General features: G+C 35.6%; 1 protein-coding gene across 1 annotated transcript in view; it reads left to right on the forward strand.

The window, feature by feature from the left end:
- LOC134661194 (uncharacterized) overlaps positions 1 to 25,952 on the forward strand; it is a 77,768-nt gene that overhangs the window by 17,396 nt on the left and 34,420 nt on the right. The window contains exon 5 of the mRNA XM_063517163.1: positions 11,065 to 11,221. Within this exon, the coding sequence (XP_063373233.1) occupies positions 11,065 to 11,221 (157 nt within the window). The remainder of the gene's footprint in view (positions 1 to 11,064; positions 11,222 to 25,952) is intronic.

Here is a 25,952-nt window from a genome sequence, read left to right on the forward strand (position 1 = left end):
TTAATTTTTACACAAACTATAAAATCGAGAAAGTCAAACATAGCTATATGGTATACATCAAAATGGGGACTACGATTGCATGGAGAAGCGGCCGCGGCCTAATATCCTCTGAAGAAAACAAAAAAGTACCTAAGTTACATATTTACAACGTTTTAACCTACTTACGAGTAAGTATTTATAAAATGGAAAACTGGAACTTTATCGTGAAAGTTTCCAGGATAAAGGGTGGTTATAATCACTATCTTCCGTGATTGTTGTAACCCACCTAAAAATAGAAATCCATCGGATTTCAAACTAAACGCCGATGCGATGAGGGAAAAAGGGAATCTATAAGGGCCCCTTGCATTATTCACTAACCCGGGGTTAACCGGTTAAATATCAGTGGTCAATTAGCATACCTAGTTTGATGAGAGCAATTTAAATAGTGTGGAAGGCGACCACATGGATCGATAAGAAAATTTAAATAAGTAGTGTAATCAAATAAAATTACTTGTATTAACCTAATCTACTCCGTAATCACGCACTTTAAAGAACAAATATACTTAATATTATTCTAATTATTATACCTATTCATTGCTTTTTCCGCCCTTTTGCAATGATTTTCAAAGAGTCAAAAATGGCCATTCTTAGGAGGATAATAGACGACCGCTTCTCCATACAAGCGTACCTAGTCCCCGTTTTCCTCTCTGAATATCCTCTTAAGAATCGCCACCATTTCCCTGTGTTAAAAAATATCATATACCTACTTACCTAAAAAAATATCAACTACGTTTTATAATTGTACAAACTGTTAGATTTACTGTTTTTTTATACTTAAAACCAGCAATGTGTAAATGAAAAGATGAATAAATGCGTATAGCCTCCTGCTGAGTCCCTGAGGCCTTTATAAAGGCTTTAATCCAAATCGAATTTTGGATTAAAATAAAATAGGTACAAGGTTCCAAATTCAAAACTGCAAAAATGACAAGCGGGACTCAGGAGGATATTGTTTGTGAACGTCGAAATAACTAGAGCAAAGTTCTGTTCATGAGATTGGGTTGCAATCGAAACTTCCCTTTTACAAGGATAATCGCCTATGCCTTGTCACGTAACATATAAATTGTTAGAAATTGATCGTCAACTAGTCTCCAATAATACAATGAGTTTTCCTTATTTTCTATTGGCTTCAAGGAGACGATTTGCTAGATTACCTACGTAATAAAAAAAATAACTAATTTCTCTAAGATGGTAACTTTTTGGCAAATGTGAAAGGTTATTTAATTAACACGTCATTTTAACGCACTTCTGAGGAATTTATTATATATACATAATATAGTATAAATATAATAAAAATGATTTGGTGCATGACCAGCAGCCAAGCGGTATTATTTGCGGATGACTGCAGAACAGTCAATCGTTAAATGTTCTGATTAGAAAAAGAAGTGACCACTGCATTAGAAAATGCAACGCAATGGCTTGAGAAAAACAATTCAATTATTAATTTATCAAAAACAGAAATTGTAGTATTTCAACAACCACGAGCAAAACCTCACACATTAGAAATTGAATTTAAAAATGAACAATTAGAATTAGTTAATGAAATGAAATTTTTAGGCGTCTATCTAAATAAAAATTGTAACTGGAAATATAAGGGGTCGTCCAGAAATCGTGTGATTGTTTAGAGGTGGGGTGGGGGTAAGAAAAATATCACGAATGATCACGATGGGGGAGGGGGAGGTCAGAGCAGTTATTACGTGTAGGTATTTTTTTTTGTTCAAAGCGGGAAAGCCAAAAACAACAATATTACCAATGATCGGAATAGGTAGTGCCATTTGGGGTGAATGACCTCAAACATTGTACTTAACATGGATAAGACTCGGGATTCCAAGACTCTTATTTTTTCACGAAAATATTTCTTGGCATGTCTTTAATAGGCTACATGACTAATTTTCATTTATGGTATCAATCGATCGGATTTGTTTTTAGGATCAAATGTCTATATGGGACCCATTGCATTAAAGCAACACAAAAGTCAGAAATTATAGTCAAAGTCCGACAGTCGCACTTCACTCGCGAAACGCCCCTCACAAAAGGATAAGTGAACGTGACGTCAAGGTCATTGAGATCCCATCTTGAAGTATGGGCAAACCAAGAAAATTGCGTTTTTGTCAGTGAAATATTGCGTTTATATGTATATAGTTACTATACAATATTTTTTGGATAAAATGTAAGGAATCGACTGGTACCCTTACTTTTATCGTTTTTGGAAGTTAAAAAAAACTTAAATTTCGAAACTTTCAGATCCTGTATTTTTGTAACATTTCCGTATTTTATTTTAATATCCACATTATTATTTTAAATTGCTCATTTGCTAGATTTTGTTATAAAATTCAACATGTGTCATCATCCCTATTGAAGTAGGTAATATGAAAACCCGGGGTGAAAAGGTATATCCATACTAAGCTTACGCACCAAAGTCCCGAGAAATGGCACTACCAATTCCGATCACTGAATATTACTCAAGAATTTAATTAGATCAAATAATCCGCTCTATTTTATATGCGTATTTACCCAACAAAAAACATTCATCGCACCAATTATCATCTTGAATATATACGCAATACAGTAGAAACGACATTAGACTTGCTTAGCGTCTTAATTATCACGTGATCTTGTGGCGGGGTGGGGGGTTGCGATAAAATCTTCTGGACGACCCCTACATTAAAATACTTAGGGCCAAAATTTATGGATTTATGTATCCCCTGACAACTTGTAAAACTTGTGAACAGAGAGACTGCGATTACTGCTTACTACGGTCATGTCCAATCATTAATCACGTACAGCATTGTATTTTGGGGTCACTCAAAAGTTGGCAGTATTTGGTATGCGAAAAAGGTGCACAGGTACGTGCCATTGTCGGAAATGTCGGAATACGAACTTGGGAAGGCTGATAACCCTTTTTTAAAAACCTTGGCATATTGACTGTCCCCTAATGTTCGTTAAAAAATTAAGCGAAACTTATGTCATCAGACAAAAATCTCGTAAACAGTTTTAAAATATCAATTCTATTTTGTTTGTGGAAATGATGCCATAGGGTATTTGACACATGTTGAATTTTATAACTAAATCTAGTTAAATAGATAGTTAATGAGCAATTTATCACAATACATTGGAAATTTATAAAATATATGGGTATAATAAAAATATACAAGGCATAACGTTTAAAAAAAAACTATATTTAACTTCCTCATAGGAAAATAATAATGATACCATTAGATTCCTTACATTTTATAAAAAAAATATTGTAGAGCAACCATAATATACATACATAAACGCAATATTTCACCGACAAAATCGCAATTTCCTTGTTTTCCATACATTGAAACGGCTTCTAACGTTATATGATGACGTCACGATGTATTGCCATTTTCTATGAAGCGTTTCGTCAGTAAAGTGCGGGTGCCAGTCTTTAACCATCATTTGTGACTTTTGTATTGCTTTAATACAATGGGTCCCATACAGACATTTGATCCTCAAAACAAGCCTGATCGACTGATACATAAAAATATGTCAAATACCCTATTATCATATATGTACAAATTTTATTTGTGTAGGCACGAGCCAATTTGCTCATAAATACGTACTTTTTATTTGCGAATATTATTGTTATATTTAATGTTAATTAAGATAGTAAAATAGAATGACATTCAAACACAATGTATATTGTTAGTGAATAGAAATAAATGAAATCTTTATCTGTTTGTACCAGGTCTGTGCTCACTGCTAACGGAATAGTGTAACTAAAATGTGCAGTATTATTTAATAATGGTTATAAAGATTTGTGTGTTAAGTTGGTTAAAAAAGTAATGTGAATAAGGTGTGAGAAGATGTCGAGCAGCCGCGAGCGCGAGGCCCGCGAGGGGCGCGGCAGCGGGCCCAGCCGCCCGGGCTCCGGCCTGTCGGGCTCGCACTCGCCGGTCGGAGGCCGCGGAGACTCCGTAAGTCTGCAATGTCTGCATGTGCTCCCTGCATGTTCCGTGGTGTGACACCATGCACGTTCCCAAAGGCACGATCAGAAACAGATTTTCACTGAGATATACAACAATCTCTTGTGTACATTACCAATATTACCATGAACAATGGACGTATTGGACGTGAACAATGGACGTGAACAATGAACTATTACTGCTGAGATTCCTATAGCAATATATGTGTTATTGGACACTTTTCTAAATACGAATCTCTGAAATAATATTCGTACGTTCGTTAAATTACTTTACAGTAAATACTTATGTTGCTACTTTACCGCACTAGTTCGGGAATGAGCACTTTCCGTGCCTATGTCAAAGTCAAAAATGGTACTGTAAAACGTTGTACGATAGGTACACGTGTGAATACTTGAATAGGTAATTCGCAACTCGTCTGTCGTTTTTAAATGTATCTCCACTCGTTGCCAATTTTCTACTTTCCGCACTTATATCGTAATAAGGTAAAGGGCCCCAAGTTCGTGTTAGTATTATTTCGTTAGTTTTGTTTCGGGTGCAAATAATAAGGAATTCAAGTATTTTTTAATGAAATTATACATATGAAAAAAATCTGTATTATTTAATCTCTTCAATAAAATAATATTAATAACCAATATTTTAGTGATTAAATGCAATAAGAGTAATACGACGGTCGATACTATGAGACGGCCGCGATGCCGCGAACAGCTGTGTTGTATGCGTGCACTTTTTGTAGGCGTAAGGTGCGCGCTCTCACTTGTTAAGCTTATAGGAAGGAAAAGCTAAACCCATTCGAATAAAAGTTTTTGGGAGTGTTTCTGTGGGTTCCTTAGTAATTGATTTGATAAGAAAAAATATTGAATATATGCTTAGAAATACCTTAAAATTGCAATAAATCGACTCACGAAATAGCGGCGGCATTTTATTTTTCGTGTGTCTTCGTTTTTTTCGTGCCACTAACGAATCAAGGATTTTCTAGATACATTTTGAGTGCTTGCTTTTAAATATAACAACGAAGATAATTAAAAAAATAAATTAGAAAACAATTAATGTATATCATGAAGTTTCGTATGAGCGAAATTCGGTATATGTTTTTTTCACTAGAATTCTCCTAAAACGAGTTTGAATGTGACCCGAGTTTAAATTTTTAAGGTATATTCCACGTATATATTCTCATATTAACTACTAGCACAATTTTATTTATAATTAAATTTATTTGATTTATTTTTGTGTATATTTATATTTAACGTATAACATAGTTAATTTTTGTTTTGTAATTATTTTTTTTTATATAGTTCGGCTTTTTATCAAGTATTAAAGTACCCATATGGTTTACGAAGCCTTAATTCAACCATTAAAGACGACGAGTACAAAAAACTTTAAGCTAGCTCTCAATTTAACATTTTTTTTAATTATTATTATTAATTTGACCTTACAATTATTCGTAAGTAGGTAAGACCGTTAAATATTTAAAATGATTATCAGCAAATTATCACCAATTACTGTAAGAAAACTTTATTCCGAAACAGGAGACACGAATTCACGAACTTAGGAGCTGAGCTAAATTTGTATCACGAAATGGGAGCCAAATAAGAGGTTCACGAAAAAAATCAAATAAAAAAAAGTTTCAACTAAAACCCTATAGTTTATACATTAAATTATTAACAAAGAACTAATATAACTTACTCAAAAGCTTTCAAGGTGTTGATATGCTTAGTAATATTTAAAAAAAATGCTTAGTAATATACAAACTCTCAAGAGCCTTAACCTGCCGAGTAAGAAGTTGCCGGCCGAATACACATAGACGGCTGAGCGTAGTGAGGTCGGCTAGTTATGAGGCCGACATTCGACAACCCCTTTTCACACCAAACGTATGTATGTACTATATCGATATTCGAAAAGACATTGATACGTCACAGTTTTCAATTGTTTGGTTAAGTTAAATGTAATGCCCGTGTTACAACAACGTTATAATATGCAACATTTAATTACTTTTTATTTAAAAAAAAAAGGCAATTTTATATCTAAAATCAAGAATCTGTATACCTACGATATTTTGTATCGAACATCGAACACCGAACACAAATATCGAGACATTAAAACATATATTGAAATGTATTATACAGTACATATGGGGCTACTTTTCCGCACTAGTGCGTAAAATAGCACTTTTCGTGCGTATGTCGAAACTTTAAAGTGCCATATGTACTGTAAAACAGCATTTTAGAAGAAATATATCGTTAGTTGTAATCTGAGATAACATATAAGTAATTCTAGATAGGTATTTGAACATTTACTTAATGGATACTCTCCGTTTACAGCATGAGTCCTATTCACACCCATTAGGTACCTTTATATTGCGGTATTCGTCACTATTTTCACAAAAGTTAAAGTGACAGTAAGAAATTGTGGCATCGTTGTTTAATGTTTGTTATAGGAGTAGCAGAGGAAAAATGGGGTTAGGGCGGCTGTTATCACGGTATAAAAGACGGGCAGGATAGGTGCAGTCACCGGGTGTATCGACTTGATTTAACTTAGGAGGAAGTCCTTGCGTTCGTTGAAACTCTTTATTATTTCGATTCGTCATACAGCTCTCAGAATTGAAATGATATATTTAATTTATATTATTATACCTATTACTAATTTGTACAGCCGTCCTTACTTCAAGCTACTCTCAATCTAATACCTTTAAACGAGCAATTCTTGTTTATTTATTTATTTATTTATATATATATATATATATATATATATATATATATATATATATATATATATATTTCGGGGATCTCGGAAACGGCTCTAACGATTTCGATGAAATTTGGTATATAGGGGGTTTTCGGGGGCGAAAAATCGATCTAGCTAGGTCTTATCTCTGGGAAAACGCGCATTTCCGAGTTATTATATGTTTTCCGAGCGAAGCTCGGTCACCCAGATATTGATTTATAATTCAAGATAGGTTATAGGCGTTCCAAAATTGAAGCGCTTAACTTGTGACAAATTGGACAAGTTGCCTTTAGACGCGGCTGGACAAGCGAGAAATGTGCACGTGCTGCGAGCACACCGAAAGAGAAAGAGACGACCTTATGTTTAACAACGAGTGTGACAAAGATGGATGGAATGAGAACATTAATCAAAAATAACAGATGTTTTCGTAGGCACAGAAATAAATATGGAAGTATGTTTTGTGCTCCTCAAGTATGAGTATAACCTATCTATGGTTATATAATATCATTGGCTACTCTAACAAAAGCTCACCGCCGGCTTTAATTATGATAGTTCATATATAATAATAACCTATCGTATGAAACAACGCGCCAAAAGTACCTAACATCCTGAAATACCTACTTTTCAAAATTGGGATACCTACTATCTCTACAGTTCCGTGTAACATATATCACAGTATAACTGTTCTACATTTAGAGACATCCATTTATGTTAAGTTATTAGGGAACGCGTCCAAAGTAGGTATGTACCACTACTTTTGACGCGTAGTCTGAGTCGCTACTTTTGATGCTGACTGTACATAAATATATATAAAATAAATAAGGTTACATAATGAAGTCATGCTGACGCAGCAAATGCCAGACGGAAAGGCCTTTTGATGAGAAGGTTAAATTTGTGGAAGAGGTGAGGTCCGCACTACACCGGCCACTCAACGCACAATGAAAGTCGTTTCAGAGTTAAACCTAATATACTTACCTACAACTATTTATATGTATAACTTTAGCCTATATGCTCGGAAACTCGGAGAAAAAATAATTTAAATTATTTTAGTAAAAGACATGTGCTAAATAGTATAAAAAATCGGCCATGAGCATGTCGGTCCATGCTCAGTGTAGGGTTTCGTAGTTACCCTTCTATCAACAGGCCAAACGGGGGCTATTAGTATCAAAAAGTGCATTACAAGCATGAGCGTGTAGCGTTGTTTTTCTATTCGATTGTTTGCATTAACTCAAAAAGGGTTAGACCGATCATATTCGCTATATTTCATTAAAAGTATTTATTAAGTTCTTATTTCACGTTCTTTTGCATCTATGGTTCAAAAGTTGGAGTTAGAAGGGTGGAGTGGGGGGAGCACATATTTTTTTTCTTTCGGAGCGATTATTTCCGAAGAGTCACTCTATTGATAGGTGAAAAACAGCTTGAAAATCCGTTCAGTAGGTAGTTTTTGAGTTTATCGCGAACATACAAACAGACAGACGCGGCGGGGGACTTTGTTTCATAAGGTGCAGTGATTTAAAACGTCTGTTCATTTACATTTCGCAATATATTATTTTATTGAAAACGTCATGGAACAATTATAATATTTTTAAGTAAGTACTATTGTGCTAGTGGTACTTCCGAATCCCATTCTCATTTCAGTCAAATAATACTATAAGGGTACCTTAGATAACCTAACCCCTAACCTAAATAATACATCGTCTTGCCTATATCTGCGTTACTATGTACTCGTATGCGGAGATTCTGCGTGAGCAGCTTCCAATATATTATTATGAAACAACACACACGAGTAAAAAGTGGTTATTACGTTGCTCAAATGAAAGGCACCGCCGAAAGGGACTGTTGTGTTCAAAGGACCCTTAATAATACAATGGAAATAATACAGACTACCATAATGACCTTAATTACCAGTCTTTTATACCTATCATAAACGCTATAGACTTTGTTTATAGGTATTTTATAAAGATTATTATACTTATGTTGTTCCAAGTTATATAGCTAAATTACTTGAGCCTGGCAGTAATTTTATTTATGAAGCGTTTAAAAATAATCCCGAGTCGCGGGTGGCGTGTATGATCTTATACCTTTAAACGAGTAATACTTGTATATGCTCGTATATATATATTTCGGGGATCTCGGAAACGGCTCTAACGATTTCGATGAAATTTGCTATATGGGGGTTTTTGGGGACGAAGGTCGGAATCGCGGGAAAATCGCGCATTTTTAAGTACCTATTATATGTTTTTCGAGCAAATAATCTCGGTCTACCAGATATCTAATTCTATTCAGATCTAACTGTTTGTTACGATTTTGATACGACCTTGTAGATCGCTCACGCTGATTGGTACATGCGAAAGTATCGTCACGTGTAGGTATTTTATGGTTTTATGAGAATATTCAGATAAAAGTGTCAACCCAATTTTTCCAAAAAGTGATCCAAGCAAGCTCGGCCGAATTTCACCTTCCCATACAAACTGAGTTTCGTTCTTAAACTTTGCACATACAATGACATGAGGTATGTAGTCCTGTAATTAGTTTATATAGCTCCAGTTTATAAAACAAACAAAATAGAGCAAAACCAAGTTTTGTATGAAAAACTTACCTAAATTCGCTGTAGGTACTTTTTAACTACGTTATCTGAAGCTACATAAACTAATTACAGAACTACATAGATATACCTTATCCTATTGTAAGTACCTACAAAGTTTCAGAGCAATCTAGCTAGTCGCTTTAAACTGAGAGCGTAACTACGTTTGTATGGAGCTTGCTCCGACTTAAAACGCTTAAAATGCTAGACGCTTAAGTTTAACCTTTGCCAAACACCAAGACCTGCTGTACGCAGCGCATAAAAATTAGTTTGTTATAGAAAATTTTAAAAACTATCGCTTTTAACTTGGTCAATACTGAAAGTTTGTATAATGAACCACTTGGAGATAACGCAGTGAAATAAAACATTTAAGGTAGACGTTCACAGTGCCGATCAGTGGACGCACACGTGTGACTTACACGTATACAAAGAATATCTACTAAAATCCGTTGCGTGCGGTGCATCCGGTGCGTGGGATACGTCTGGTGCGTGCGATGCGGCCCTGGAGACGTTTACTTTACTCATTAAACAAAAATGTTTTCTTCAATTAAATATAATGATGTAGCCATAATTTCAAGTTTACTTTTAAATGCTTGTTAAAAAGTTGTTGCATATCATAATTATGTTTATCTAGTATAAATAAAGAAGGTGTCGGCAGGCTGTTTTTTTTCGTACCTATACTCGTACGTAACATATAATAAGGGCGTGGTATTTTGTAATGTTATAGGTAAATGATACGTCACTTTGGGCGTCTGGTAGTAGTATGTTTATATTGCTTGGGTATATCTTAAATTTCAATAACTCTCCATTCATCATCATATTTTCCTGTCTAACCGCGTGTTAATCCTGTAAAAGTTCTGAAACTGTTGGTTATTTTCATGATTTACTATTTACAATATACAAATGAATGGGCTACTCAAACTTGAGGATAATTATAACAGTACACAATTTATTGTTATGCTTAACTCGCAAAACTCACGAGTCTTTCTTGTAGACATTGCAAAGTCAAGAGAATATTTTGATTCTCTTAGATAATGCTAATTTTACCATGCACCTTTACAGGCGGGATACATTTTGTTCAGTAGGTACTTGACTCTTAAATAAGGAAAAAAACGTGATTTAATAATATGTAGGTACACCTGACCTGCTAGCATGAGTTGCGTTCTGGCGCGCGACGTACTCCATACATCTTGCGCGACTTTAAGTACCTACGCGCCAAAACGCAACTCATGCTAGACGGTCTGGAGGGGTATTCGAGAAGCGACGTTTGACGTATCGTGTTGAACTTCCGTTGAATCAGAACAATCCTGTTAGAGGGCAACAATCCTCTATGTGTCAAATTTTGACTTTATTAAATCCGTTAAATCCACAGTTAGGTGACAACTAAACCAAACCATTATAAACCTTAAAGTAGTAATAAAACAAAGTTGATTATTGTTGAATTATTGGTTGTACCAAATGATATTATCCGCAGTTGCTGAACATGCGATTCAATCAACTGTTGAATTGAAGTGGACGCGAAATCTGACAGTTGTACATCTCGAATTAGGGGCCCTGGCTCGTTAACTTTTGTTGTAGGGATACCTAATCCACAGAAGTGACATTTTTCTGAAACGTGTTTTACCTTAATAATTATTGTTTTATCTAACAGAGATCATGATTTCTAAGACAATATTGTTTGTTTTATAGATTCTAATTTCCCCACAATGTGTAAACCCCAACAAAAATCTTTACATTATTTACAATATTAGATAACTTTTATTTTATTTGTAGGCTAACTTCGAGCTGTCAAACCAATTGGCAGAGTTCACGAGGAATGGTGTACCTCCGTTGGAGGGGTTCGAATTCACTGAAAACGACCAGCCTTACTACCGCTACCTCCTGTGGGCAGAGGAGCGACCCAACATTGACGGAGTTTACGACTGGACTCGTGAGTACTACACTTATATACAATATACCTTGTAGGTATACCTACTGAATTATAACCGTGACTTGGCGCATCTGGTGAACGACGTTTTATTGGTATAAGTTGTGTTGTACTTAGTTCTACGTATGTTGAGTAAGGGTAGTGATGTTTAAACACCTTACCCTACATGTATCTACGTATGAGATTCAACATTTTAATAATTTGGCGTACCTCTCAATAAACTGATTACCTTCTCGCAGAGCAACTCCATACTTGATCAATTCTAGAAAGAATGAAGTTGGTTGATGCCGTTAATGGATGTATGATACTCTAATTATCAATATGAACTGTAGCAAATCTTGTAAACTAAATTCGTGAGTTGACTCGGAATATTCTTTTGGGCACAAACAACCAACCTGTCACCTCATCAAGTCATCACCACCTAAAGCATATAGGTACCTAACTAAAAATAATCTTTAATGGTTAGCTTGTCGTCTTTTCAGATATGTATGTATTATGGATTGGGCTCTAGCCTAGAGGCCAACTCAAACTTACATTTTGATATCAAAATGATGTTAATTTATTATCATTTGCCCATGCGCCTCGCTCGCGCTAATACGGACAAGTACGAGCAAAGTGCATGCGCGATTATAAGAAATAACCATAGACTAGGAATCCTCTAGACGGAGTTTAGAGCAATTATTTCATGAAACCGATGCTGCCAAAAATACTGGGGTGCGGGGGACGAGGTGAGCGAATCCCGTGCCGTGATTGGTCCGTTCAAAGACACGGACCAATCACGGCACGGGATTCTGACACTTGACTCGAAGATGGAGTAAAACTACCGTATATTTGTGGCAGAGGGGGTAGCGTTACTATGCTCAGTCTAGAGGATGTCTTGTCTGTGTAAATAACTAAATGACATCTTTTAGATAGATATCAAATGTACGTTCGAATTAGACTCTTAACAGTCTTATATTATAGGAATATATTTCCGTCTCCATCGTCTGTCTAAGCAAACTTTGCACAGACTTAAACAGAACAAAGTTAAGACGTGTCATTATAAACGTTATGTTTTCATAGAAATTTTACAAATGTCATGCATGGTTAGATTGATCCGACTCTTAGCTTTAGAGTAAAAAGTGTACGAATCATGTACACTTTCCCCAATATTTCGTGATATAAGGGTTTTCACATAGTCAGAGGCCGTGAATATCGAGAGCAATTCCAAAAACCTTGTTAATTTAAATGAGTATTTCAGTTGAGTTATTTCATGCTCCGTGCCCAATCTTTCCGTGATTCCAATTATGGCCACCGCCACTAGAGTGATTCGCTAACCTAATAGATTTTGCAACCAACTGTGCGACAGCGTAAACATTTTCATGTTTTCATGTGTAAATAGAATAGGTATACATTATTTTCTGTATTTGTGTTTGGCAAACAATTTATGGGTTGGTATTTGTTGGTTTTAGCGTTGTGTTAGAAATAAAGCTGTACTTAGTTTACTTATTTTCAATATAATATAATAAAGCCTTATGCTACTGTAGATAATAGTACCTAAGTACCTACTTAATATCCGATTTTTTTTCGTTATTTTAAAGTACTTACTTTACCGTGAAAAGAAATAACGTGTTATTGCAGTTGTGCAGAAAACACACACACACACACACAAATATATATTTTTGCCAAATTTGTCTAAAAGTATTTTTGCTCCTTACGAGCTCAGGAGTGTGTGGTTAAAATCTGTCGGCTTACTCGAGCGCACGGTGTATATGTATACCTATACTATATATCTGAATGAAGATGAATGTTACCTACCTTACCTTACCGATCGCCATTTGTCCGCCGTAGCGAAAGCCATATTAATTAGCGAAGGCCGCTAATCAAGTGGTTTCACGAAGAAAGCTATGTGATAAATGATTAAGGTAGGTAAACCTTGTTTTTAATAAATAATCTCAGGACAATACGTGAATAAATGCCGCAGTCAGGTCTATTAACATACTCTTACCTAGTTTAGAGCAGGAGTCACCAAATGGCGGACCATGGTCCGCGTCCGGACCGCCGACCTATTTTATTATATTTTTTGCTTAATAATAATATTTTAATAAACTCAAGGAGAAACGGACCGCAAGAGTCATTTTATTTTAAGAACCGGACCCCTGAATATATTAATTCATAACATGTGGTAGGTACGCGGTCACTATCTATAAGTGTTTCACGATAATTTGTGGTGAAAAGTTTCGTTTATGAAATGCACTAAACCAGGTATTGTTCCACAATGAAATAAATAAAGCTCAAATCACTTAGTTCACTCCTTGGAAAAAAATACTGAAAGTAATTTTACTTGTTTCCAAATTTCAATGTAAACTTGTTAAACAAAATATGGATGAAGAACTTCATTTATGAAGGCAAAGTTTAGGCCGATTAGTAGCCTCTGCCACTAAGGACATTAGAAAATGCAGCTCTAGTACTACTTACTTAATATAAATAATTAAAAATAATTTTCAAACAAGGCTCCATTGGTACATTATTCAGTAATCTGCTAATTTATCATACCTAAAGAACTATTATAATATTTTGAAGTGAAATTTGACATTTTGAAGTGAAATTAAGTTATAATGACTGAATTAGTAGAAAATGGCACGATTCGATAGTAGATTATTCCAAACATTTAGTACCTGTTTAAGTTGCGAATGGCCAAGCGAAGCTCTAGGTATTCCTGGATTGAATAGTTAAGTGCCGCCTGTATGAATGTTGGTTACTCACTGCCTCATAAGTCCTCGAAGGTATCAATAGATCGAAGGAGGGATGGGGAAGTAGACCGATGTTGGCTGTAGCACGATTGATGGCGAGCCCGCGACCTCTTTGCGTGAACACGTCTCAGTGCCCACGCCACGCCACGCCACGCCACGCCCGCCTGTAGCAGCGCCCAGTCCATGAGGCGATTGAGGCGCTTACCTTTATCATCATACCCCGCAACGGAGCTAGCAAAACCGTAGCATATGACAGTTTTGTGTCAGTTGGCGATTATGCTTTAACTTAACGATTTTGCTTTAACTTTGTTGTTTGTAAGATTAATAAAATTGAACGAAAACCTTATTGACCCCCTTCCGATATAATAGATGGGTCATTCCATAATAAACGCTACCAAGGGTTCATAAATTAAAATTGGTTTAAGAAGTCAACACTAACCTATTTACATAGAAAACATACTAAACCTTCATGTCAGAAAAAAAAACCCGAAAAAATCATTTTTTACATGTTTTCCATGTACTTGATCGCAACGTTTAAATGATAGGCGTAAAAGTAATTTTATACAGCGATATTGGCAAGACTAATTAAAAAGAAAGTATCTGTAAACTGATACAAATATCCCGCAGTTATTTGAGGTAAAATATCGTAATTTTATAATTTGTCTTTAAAAATATTAAAAAGCATGGATTAATCGGTTTTTAGAAGAGTATTATAGACTGTGGTCTCAAAGTAACACCAGAAACGAATCAAGGCGGAGAATGAAAACATGTTTTGCCAAAGTAAGACTATGATGTGAACCTATTCAAATGTGTAATAAATAATCCCGCCAAAAACATTTTCATGTAAAATGTTGCCAAGACGAAACCATAATGCTCGCATTGACAAAAAGTTATCAGATATCTTGTAGAGCCAAGCTTCTAACTGTACAGGCCCTACCTTCACAGACTCGACACCTTAGTCAAAATATGTGGCTTGGCCGTTTCGTCACATGGGCGTAAGGTGAAATATGTATTCACATTTCATTATTTTTTATTATAAAATAGTTCTTGTAATAATGAAACGGCCAAGCCACATATTTTGACTAAGGTGTAGAGTCTGTGAAGGTAGGGCCTGTAGAGTTAGAAGCTTGGCTCTACAAGATATCTGATAACTTTTTGTCAATGCGAGCATTATGGTTTCGTCTTGGCAACATTTTACATGAAAATGTTTTTGGTGGGATTTCACATCTTTTTGTAAGTTGCTTATGACAATCTTCTGATTTAAATGGTTGCGGGTGATTTACTATTAAAAATCATGAAATACGTACTTGCTTTTTTACTGATTCCCCATACAAACTTCAACCCCCTTTTTCCACCCCTTTTCACCCTTACGGGGTGATTTTGGGGTTGAAACTATTTTATATCCTTCCCCATAACAACAACTATGTATCTACATACCAAATTTCAACTAAATCGGTTCCGCGGTTATCGATTTCCCATACAAAATTCCACCCCCCTTTTCACCCCCTTAGGGGCTAATAATTTCAAGTTTTTGAATTTTTTTGTTGTTTGTGGACTAATACTATCTCACATACCAAATTTCACCTTCCTAGGACTTCAGGAAGTACCCTAGAGGTTTTGATGATCAACAGTGAGTGAATGAGTCAGTGACGAAATCGGGGTTTTTTAGACATTAATAAAATCCAAAGTATAAGAGCTATGCAATTGAAATTTTTTATGCTTACTAAGTCCACTGTTGACATCATATCCCGAGAGTTTTGTTTATCTGGTATAATCCAAACCCAAGTTAAGAGGGTGCAAAAAAACGACGAAGCGCTTCGAGAAAAGGTAGGTAGTGCCCTTGCGCTTCGCTTTGCTCGTCTTGGCGGGGGCACTACCGTGCCCCCAGATTATTGTTTTAGCGTCTGCTTTAGTCGTATGTTTTAAAGTTTGAAGTTGTGTAACACCCGAAACGTGTTGATCGTCTGTCTGTCCGTCCCCGGGTTTTCTCCGTGATGGTTTGTGCTAGAAAGCTGCAATTTGGCATGCATACATAAATCAATCATGGCGACAAAGTAGTAACACAAAAATTACAAAACATTTTTTTTAACAATATATTTTTTCAAAATATTTTTAAAATCTTTTCGCCTTTAATCCTGTGATGTGGGGTGTCGTTGGATAGATTTCAAAATGAATAAATGTCACCATCAACCATTTTTTGATTAAGTGAATATTTTCGGAAATATTCGCAATATTCGCATCGAAAGAAAAATAATTATGATATCTTCGAGAAATAGTTTTTATTGTTAAGATGAATGTAAGTATTTTATAATAATTCAGCATTTATTACTTATGTTTTTAATCGAATTTATTAAAAAGACAATAATTTCAATAAAATAACCCATAATTTCGTATGAATCTGTCTTAATTTCGTACTCGTAACACCCGAAACGAACCATTAGTAACACCCGAAACAGCTAATTTATTTTATTAAAATTAATTGAAAAGTGATACTAAGTGTTACTTCAGTGTTTCAGTAGACTATAAGAACTATTATTACTTGACATAAATAAAACTGGAGGTTACATGAGAAAATTCGCTAAATTATGCATTTTTGGACTGATGGTCAGAAGGTACCATAAGCCAATTCGCGTAACACCCGAAACAGCTACTTTTTAGTGATTATCTCGTTATTGCTCTTATATTTTAATTATGTGTGTTCAGGAAAAGAAAATATTATCAAAGTAGTAGATGAATCAATAGTTATAACCTCCTAGTTCCTTTACAATTATCGAATAAAACCTTATTTTATGAGTTCAAGTGTAACACCCGAAACGGTGGAATGACCCAGGTGTATAACCCGGTTTAATTTACCGTCAAATAATAGTATTTTATGCAACCGTTGTTTAAGAGGGATCAAAAAAGGCGAGTGGCGTGAGTAACAATTTGAGGCGAAGCCGAAAATTGTTAATAAAGACACCACGAGTATTTTTTGACTCAGTTAAACAACGTTGCACACCATACTTTTTCTACGACCAAGCACTTATATTTTTTATTCAACAAAAATAATACTTTAAACAAGTGGAATCATATAGGACATATATGTAGCTAAACAAACCAAACCCGGCCACCGCGCCCCGCGCCCCACGGCCGGTTGGTCAGCGCAACCTTCTTGTAACTCATGAGGCCCTGGTACTTGCTCTTAAGTAGGGCTTGCAATTCGAATATTCGAATATTCGAATTTGTCGAATATTCGACCTGTTTTGATATTCGAATATTCGGCCGCTCAGGTTTCGAATATTCGAATATTTTTTATTACTATAAAAAATCTATGTCATCCGCTGTAGTTACAGTTTCGGTGTGTTTTACGGGTATTTACAGTGAATGAAGAACGGTAGGTATCCAAATACGAAGGAAATAATATTTTTACTGTATTCCTCTCGATAGACTTCGTGAATACAGTGAAACCTAACTCAATTTAAAAGAAAACGAAATCAAAAAGTATGTTATTTTTACGGTGCGTAAGTTTTAAGTTAAAGGGTCATTCTGTTTATTCAGTACAAGCGTACGTTAAGCGAATTTTTGAAGTCTAAACCTTGCCAGTTATCACAATTCTCAAATTTGATCATACACCAAACCTGCCCTACTTGGTAATCTAACCATGCATCTTTAGCTGACGAATAATCCACCCAGTACTCAACTAACTTTTTCCATTAAATATTCCAATATTATATAATTAGCCGACCATTAGGAATAATAACTTGCTAAAACAAATAAAGTCAATAAAGATTCAAAATACAATGAAATTAAAGGCCTTTTTACAGGCCTCTGAGTGATTACAAGTTAATTTAAATCGGAAAATAATTACCTACTAAAAAAAATATCTTACATACCTAGGTGTTTGGATGGTTAAAGTTATATTATTTCACGCAACGATGCATTTATAATAAGTTTTATCTAGAAATATTAAATACGTCTAATTTTGGCGTTTTACTTGTTTTTATAAATGTGGGCATCTTATAAATAGTAGGATGATAAAATCAAGTCAATTAAGTGGATTTCTGCCAAATATCCTTAGTTTTAGCAATATGTGAAAAAAGCTTTTGAATAACACGATAATAAACCGATTTCTCGTTCCTTTTCTTATTTTTTATAATATTCGAATAATTATTCGAATATTCGAATACGTCGTCAGAAAAAGTCGAATATTCGAATATCTCGTTTTTTTTCTCGATTTTGGCCACAGTAGCCTATGGAGACTAACAAGCAACGCTAAGCGGTGTTCTTAGTCTATGGATCTTGCTATATTACGGGTGTCACATGCGCGTTTCTGACTTCTGAAGCAATTTTATTGTTTCTACTAGTTAGTACTCATCTGTCAGAGATGACAATTAAAATTAGGTTGGCAATAATGTATTTCATACAATATTTTTTAAGTGGTGATTACACGAAGTATCGTAAAAGTACCAAAAAGATACTGCGTGTATGCACAAATACTTTTTTTGGGAATGGACTAAAGACTTGTCTTGACAACTATAACATAGGGGTTTAAAGGTGTGTGTACGACCTTTTAAATGACAAATAAAGGTACGGGAGTAGAAAAAATAAATTAATAGATCCATGTCAATATTAGATGCGTTTCAATGTATCTGTTATTTTGTTCATAAAATCACGGTTTTTTTTCGTATTTCTTTCAAATATTAATATGGATTTTTTTTTTCTTGAAAATATTGGTGTGTTTGAAAACAAAGAGAAAATATTTTTAGTACTTTAGTTTGTTCGTAGTAGTGATAACCCTGACGTACAACTGCTACAGATTTGCTAGCACGGTTGTATGTTTATCACCCTACTTATTTATATCACAATCTTTATTTTTTGAAAATGCCTTGTTAACAATAAGCACCGAAATAAGACAACTTTTGCCTTATTTGCATAAAAGTACCTATTATTCCAATTATTTTAACCGTAGGAAAAAAGCCCATCTGCTTTTGATTTCTAAAACAAAAGGCAATCGCTGCTTTGTCGATGAAATTATCAATTTTGTACGCTCATGTACGGAATTGTCCCTAGATAACGGATTTAGCGGCATTGACCTTACAAAATTCAGAAATAACAGTCTAAGTCTGACAATCGTTACACAATCGTTTTCCATAGACGGTTTCGTGATCAGTTATCACGAATGACGACGTGATCACGACTATGAAAAACAAGAAAATTGCTATTGATGTTATAGTTATAGTTGGAATCGAATGTTACCATTTTATTTTTATTTTCATTTTGGAAGTAAAAAAAAACCTTAAATTTAGAAACTTTTAAGTCTTTATTTTTTTCTTTCCCATATATTTTTAGGGTCCAATTTACCGTGATAAATATGTAAATGTGAAGATAAATTGAGACGTAAACTATTATTAGGTCACTACGAAGTAAGTGACCCCAGTGCCCTCTGCAGACCCGCGGAACTCCCTCTCGTACGGGACGTCGCCGTCGGACGACCAACCGTTCAAAACAAATATGTTTTCGCTGCGTTTCACTTATAGCGTGATAAACTAAAAGCACGCAAAAGTACATAATTACTCACTCTTTTTAATAATAAAAGTTCCGTGAGAAACAGACATATTAAATATATTAAAAACGGGTCACTCACGTATTTTAAGTCGAACACGCTCGACATGTTTCACTCCGTACAGTCCGTTTCGTACCGACTTAAAATAAGTGAGTGACGCGTTTTTTAATATGTATATTTAATTACTTACTAAGTTTAAAAAAGCGGCCAAGTGCGAGTCGGACTCGCCCATGAAGGGTTCCGTATTTAGGCGATTTATGACGTATAAAAAAAAACTACTTACTAGATTTCGTTCAAACCAATTTTCGGTGGAAGTTTACATGGTAATGTACATCATATATTTTTTTTAGTTTTATCATTCTCTTATTTTAGAAGTTACAGGGGGGGGGACACACATTTTACCACTTTGGAAGTGTCTCTCGCGCAAACTATTCAGTTTAGAAAAAAATTATATTAGAAACCTCAATATCATTTTTGAAGACCTATCCATAGATACCCCACACGTATGGGTTTGATGAAAAAAAAAATTTTGAGTTTCAGTTCGAAGTATGGGGAACCCCAAAAATGTATTGTTTTTTTTCTATTTTTGTGTGAAAATCTTAATGCGGTTCACAGAATACATCTACTTACCAAGTTTCAACAGTATAGTTCTTATAGTTTCGGAGAAAAGTGGCTGTGACATACGGACGGACAGACAGACGGACAGACGGACAGACGGACAGACGGACAGACAGACAGACAGACAGACAGACAGACATGACGAATCTATAAGGGTTCCGTTTTTTGCCATTTGGCTACGGAACCCTAAAAATGCATAATATTATTATTAGGGTTCAATATCTGGGAGGAAAACATATAAAAACTCGAAAATGCGCGTTTCCCTAGAGATAAGACCAAGCTAGATCGATTTTTCGCCCCCGAAAACCCCCATATAGCAAAATCGAAATCGTTAGAGCCGTTTCCGAGATTCCTGTAATGTATACATATATTACATAGGTATAAATAAATATACAAGAATTGCTCGTTTAAAGGTATAAGATGTGCCTTTGCCAATTGACATGACGTAATTTTATTTCATACTTATTGTGTACAACACATACAACATTACAATACACAACACACAATACAATACAATACAACTACACAACAACAACAACAATACAATTAAACAACAATTACAACTTTACACACAAACACAACAACAAAACACAACAACAATACAATACAATAAAAAAAAAAGTAAGTATCTACGTAATGTAAGTAAACGTGATACGGAAAACGAACTGTGATAATTACAATGTTTATTGTCTACGCGCTTGATCGTTCACAGTGGTGCGACTTCAACTTGTGTTGTTATTGTGTTTGTAGTGGGTTTTTATCGAAACGAATATCTACGTACCTACATATAAGCGATTTATCTCTCCTTGTTATTGTTATGTTATGATCGTGTTAATTATTATGTAATGTTGTAACATTTGTCGTAGCTACACCGGCAAATTTATGATTAGGTATTTTGAAGGGTCGAGCCGGGCGCTTCCTGCGCGCGTGTTAAATAGGCCCCACACCACGGCCTCCCCACCGGCCCAAATTATAATCGAACACGGGCGCGAAGGGGAAATCTAACCAAACAAGGTCGCCAATGAATGGCCCTTCTATAGGAGCAATACCCTTTCCATCGAAAACTATCATAAAAATAAAATATATACGTAGGTATATCTTGCTATATTTATAAACCGGGTCACACGCGTAATTTAGATGGAATACACGCTCAACATTTCAATCCGTTTATGAGATGAATCAATCTTAAAAATACAAACCCATCAAATGATGGTATTAAGCGAGCGCTGTGCTTTTCGTTTAGGTTCAGAAATATTTACGAGTTATCAGAATTCGTTTAGAAGAGATTTTATAATATAATTACCTACAGTTCCCGTGCTGGTACGTAAAAATGGCCTTAGGAGACCGTCCCTATAACTTTTTAAAGTATGATATGTGGCATTTACAGATTTTAGAAAAAATGTACAGTTAGTGACAATATCGTCAGTTTTGACTAATTTTCTAAACTTCTTAAAGAACTAACCTAAGTTAGCGCATGCACTTTTTTACGCCAATCATTTTTATTAGGCTTCAGATAACAAAATGACGACGCCGTTTGTAAACGGCGGATTCTTACAAAATGCCTGCGACAGATAAATTACGATTGGAGCATTACATATACCTATCGAAAATAGTACTAATAAGTAAAAGAGTTTTTGGTATTCTATAGAGACCATTACTGTTTCTCTCGTACCTACATAGGTTTACGAGTACGAGTATGATGGTAGTTTATTAAAATTTGTTTTAAAAACGGACGTGAAAGAATTTCGCTTCTCGTAGAACGAAACAGACTACAATTATTATCCAATTATTTGGACGACCAAGATTTACTAATTTAATCAAACACCACAAACGTGCCGAAAAAATCTAAATGGTAGGTACAGTTATGTAGGAGTAGGACCTATTTGAAATCCGCTCAAATTATGACCTGATCGCTACCGCTTACCATTGCGACTGTAATACTATAAACTGTTCCTAGTGTTCCTACCAGTAGGTACTATATTATATACCAAGAAACTGTGACCTGAGAGTGGATTTATCTCATAAATAACTTATTCATATTTGGAAGGCAAATATACATTTTGCCTATGTCATCCAGATAATAAAAACAGAAGATTTAACTCTACAGTGGACTAAAGTCTATTGGATAACAAGCAAACTCGTACATGAATACATACAGATATATACATGCAATATAACTACTAAAACTGGTCCTTCTTTTTTGTGTTACCGTAACTGGCTATAAAGACGCAAAACATTTTTAATAAAGAAGCAAAGTTTTTCAAGTATTCTCTGGCGAGCTTTATTTAAGGTATCTCTGGTTATTAAGGAGAAGTCGTCACTGCCGCGACGCGACGTGGTCGCGGGCGCGACTCTTAACTGTCGAACTAACAGACGATGATCATAAAATGTAGGTACGACGTTGATAACATGCCCTTATCTGGCCATATTTTGCCAGGAATATTATTCCTTGACTAGCAGATTAACAAAATTACGCATATTGGTGGTAGTCATCAGTTCAACCGACATAATTCATTCAGAAAGGCATTTGTTATTTTCACCCCGTGTTACTTCCATATGTACCTACGTGGCCTGCCCTGAAAGTTGATTATGCAACTGATACATTTTTTAAACATACACACTTAAAGTTTTAAATATAATTGTAAGTCAGTTCATTCAACATCTATGCGAAAAGCAAGCTCCAAGTAAAAACAAAATAAATAGGTAGAAGTTTCACCGTTATTTCTTTAAAATCGTTTGAACCTCTTTTGAGAACTAATTCACAAGTAGGTACATGTTTATACATATACTTGGTCAATCAGATCTTGACAGTAGAAATGGGCGGCAAATTTGAAAAATGTAGGCGCGAAGGGATAGCGTCCCGTAGAAAATTGAATTTCGCGCCTTTTTTTACTGACAAGATTTGGTTGACCAGCTATATTTACGGCGCGCGAACTCGTATTCGATTTTAGTTACATTGCGGACTATTAAGGTGACATCAATTCAGTCGTCCTCTCAAATGACGCAATCTAATGAAACTCGCATGCGAGTTCTCGCACCTTCTAAATGAGCCCTACGGCGCGAAAAGTAACATGATGGTGTTGGCAGTGGCGTAACTAGGGGGGTGCTGGGGGGGGCACGTGCCCCGGGCGCCGTCCAAGGGGGGGCGCCAAAATGGGCAAAAGACCTCCCATAGAAAATGGACCAGCCAAAAAGTAGGAAACAGAAAAAAATTTTTTCGCGACTTAGGGGTTGGTCTCATAGTAAAAATTGCTCAGTATAATTCCAAAACCTCCCTGGCAACGGAAATGCAGTTATTTTTTAGCCACCCTGTATACAGGGTGGTCCAAACCTTGACATCCAAAACATTTTTTTAGAATCCTCGTCGTTGGTCATCAGAATTTACCCCATGTATGTTAGCCGATTTTTCGTAGTTTTCGAGTTTAACTTTTAACTTTTGTTAAGAAATTCCGGGGTGAAGCTTTGCGTTGCTTTTATGCCTTCTAATGAAATAGCGATGGGGAAGTGACCCCATAAAATAATAGTAGAAATAAGAAAAGAGGATTTTTGTAATGAATTACTAATTTGGAAGCTTTCCACCTCAGATCCTTTGACCGGCGACTCTGACAAATTATGACTATTAAGTATCACTTTTTTGACCTTTTAAAAAACGTAGGGTCTAGCAGTTTCTAAAATAACCAAAAGTCCTTGAAATCGCTTGTATTTTTTATTTATTTAGGTAAGGGCAACATCTAAGCTTGAACGTAAAAGTTTGTCTTTTTTTCAAACACAGCCAAGTGAGGAGGCTGATTTTTTTTAGCAACTGCGCCGTTTGTGAAGGATTATGTTACAAAAAGAAATATTCAAAAAAGTTCAATAGTTTTTTTTAATAAATAATAGCTTACCCCGGAATTTCTCAACAAAAGTTAAAAGTAATAAGAATAAAAATCATAATTCAAAAACTACGAAAAGTCGGCTAACATACATATTCCGATAGCCCACAGCGTGAGGAATCTAAAAAAAAATTTTTGGACGGCAAGGTTTGGACCAACCTGTACTTATAACACATGCCGTGCTAACATCGCTCGTTCTGTGATACTAGAATGCCGTGAAAAACCTGTGTCAAGTATTGAGAGCATTCTATCCAGAGTATCGGTGTGGGATCCAAGGCTCAATTTTGCGCGTTTACCGCTAAGAAAACCTCATCTTTCAAGGCACAACCCTTCCCATGTCAGGGAGTAATTTAATTTAATTTAATTTGTGTTTAATTTGATTTGTATAATAATCCAATATTCTTATGGAATAATAACATCAATAAATTGCTCTGATAATTAGCTTAAGATAATTTATAAGTATGTTACGATTCATAAGTGCTTGTTGCTAGGCCTACATGAATAAAGTATATTTTGACTTTGACTTTGACTTTATTGGGAGCCTCGGTGTTGACATCTCCATCAGGGACGTCTAATAATTTCGTAGCCACCTTGCTGGGTAGGCTGCGCTCGTATCAAAAAAACTCGGCGTGCTCAATAAAGGGAGGCGATACTTTACTCTGGGGCAGACAGATTCATAGGTGTACCCACGGTGGGGCAAGGTGGAGCAGTTATCCCACCCTGGTCTCTGACCATAAGCTAAGAATCTCTGTTTCAACCGTACCCTGTTACAACGTCCCCAGCCTCCCCTACTTCTGCCCCACCTGCTGCAAAAAATGCTGCGTACGACCATGGACAGATCCCATATAATGAGCACCTAGATGCCACCTTGGTCCCTTCAAATCAGTCCAAAGGCACGCTATGAATAGTCTACGATCCCAAACTTACAAGCGATATTGAATCTTCAAGTCTAAGGAGATCTCCAAAAAAGAAGTGTAGGTATAAGTTTAAAAATGGTTGGCAACGCGCATGTAACGCCCCTGGAGTGTAGACGTCCATAGGATGCGGTGACCGCTTACGATCAGGTGAGTCGTAAGCTTGTTAGCCACCGATGGACTAAAAAACACTTATTTGTCTAAATCAAAAGTAAACTTTAATAAGTAAAAAGTAACCCTTTCGTTAGTTCATTTCGTTGGGGGGGGGGGGGCGCAAATTTGGTGCCTGCCCCGGGCGCCATATCCTCTAGCTACGCCACTGGTGTTGGGTCCATATTTTCCCTCGCTGTATATCGTTTGTACCAAATACATATAAACCTACTAGAGTAATCTATATGTCGTAGTCAGATTGTATAATCCGCCGTATTACATTACGGCTAGCCGTTTTACAAAACAGGGGCGTTTTGAAATGCGGCGGTTCGACGATTAGCCGGATTGAATGCGGCTGAATGAAAATCCGCCGGAATGTAGGATATCAAACTTCATTCGTAACCTCGTGACGCATATTTAACCGCGATAAATATTCGGGTATTCTACTCTTAATATTTATTTTTAATGTTCAAACATAACTCGGGGAAAGGGATATAAATATAAATAATACATAATAAAAGAATAAAATCCGTCAAGATTTGGAAACGTTCATTAAGTTGGCGAAGACCTCGGGTATTGGCGGATCGTATAAATGGCGGACTATAATAGAATCACTAATTGCCATGAAAGTTAATTGAATGCTATCTTATTGCCTTGGCCTGGCCACTTTCCGCCCTTCAAATTTTGATTAGTGGCTCATTTTCTGTAATCTATTCATTTTATGATATGATCTAAAAACTTTACACATACCTACGATTAATACGACAATAGGACATTAAAATTTTAGAATCTCGTCTCCACTTATGAATAATATAGATAGGCTTTCAAATGGTTTTAATAGAGTAAATTTTTAATCAGTAATAATTTTAATTTATTTTATTTCTTTTTTTATATTAAAGTAGCTAC

Source organism: Cydia amplana, chromosome Z (genome assembly GCF_948474715.1).
Source record: "Cydia amplana chromosome Z, ilCydAmpl1.1, whole genome shotgun sequence".
Classification (NCBI taxonomy): Eukaryota; Metazoa; Arthropoda; class Insecta; order Lepidoptera; family Tortricidae; genus Cydia; species Cydia amplana.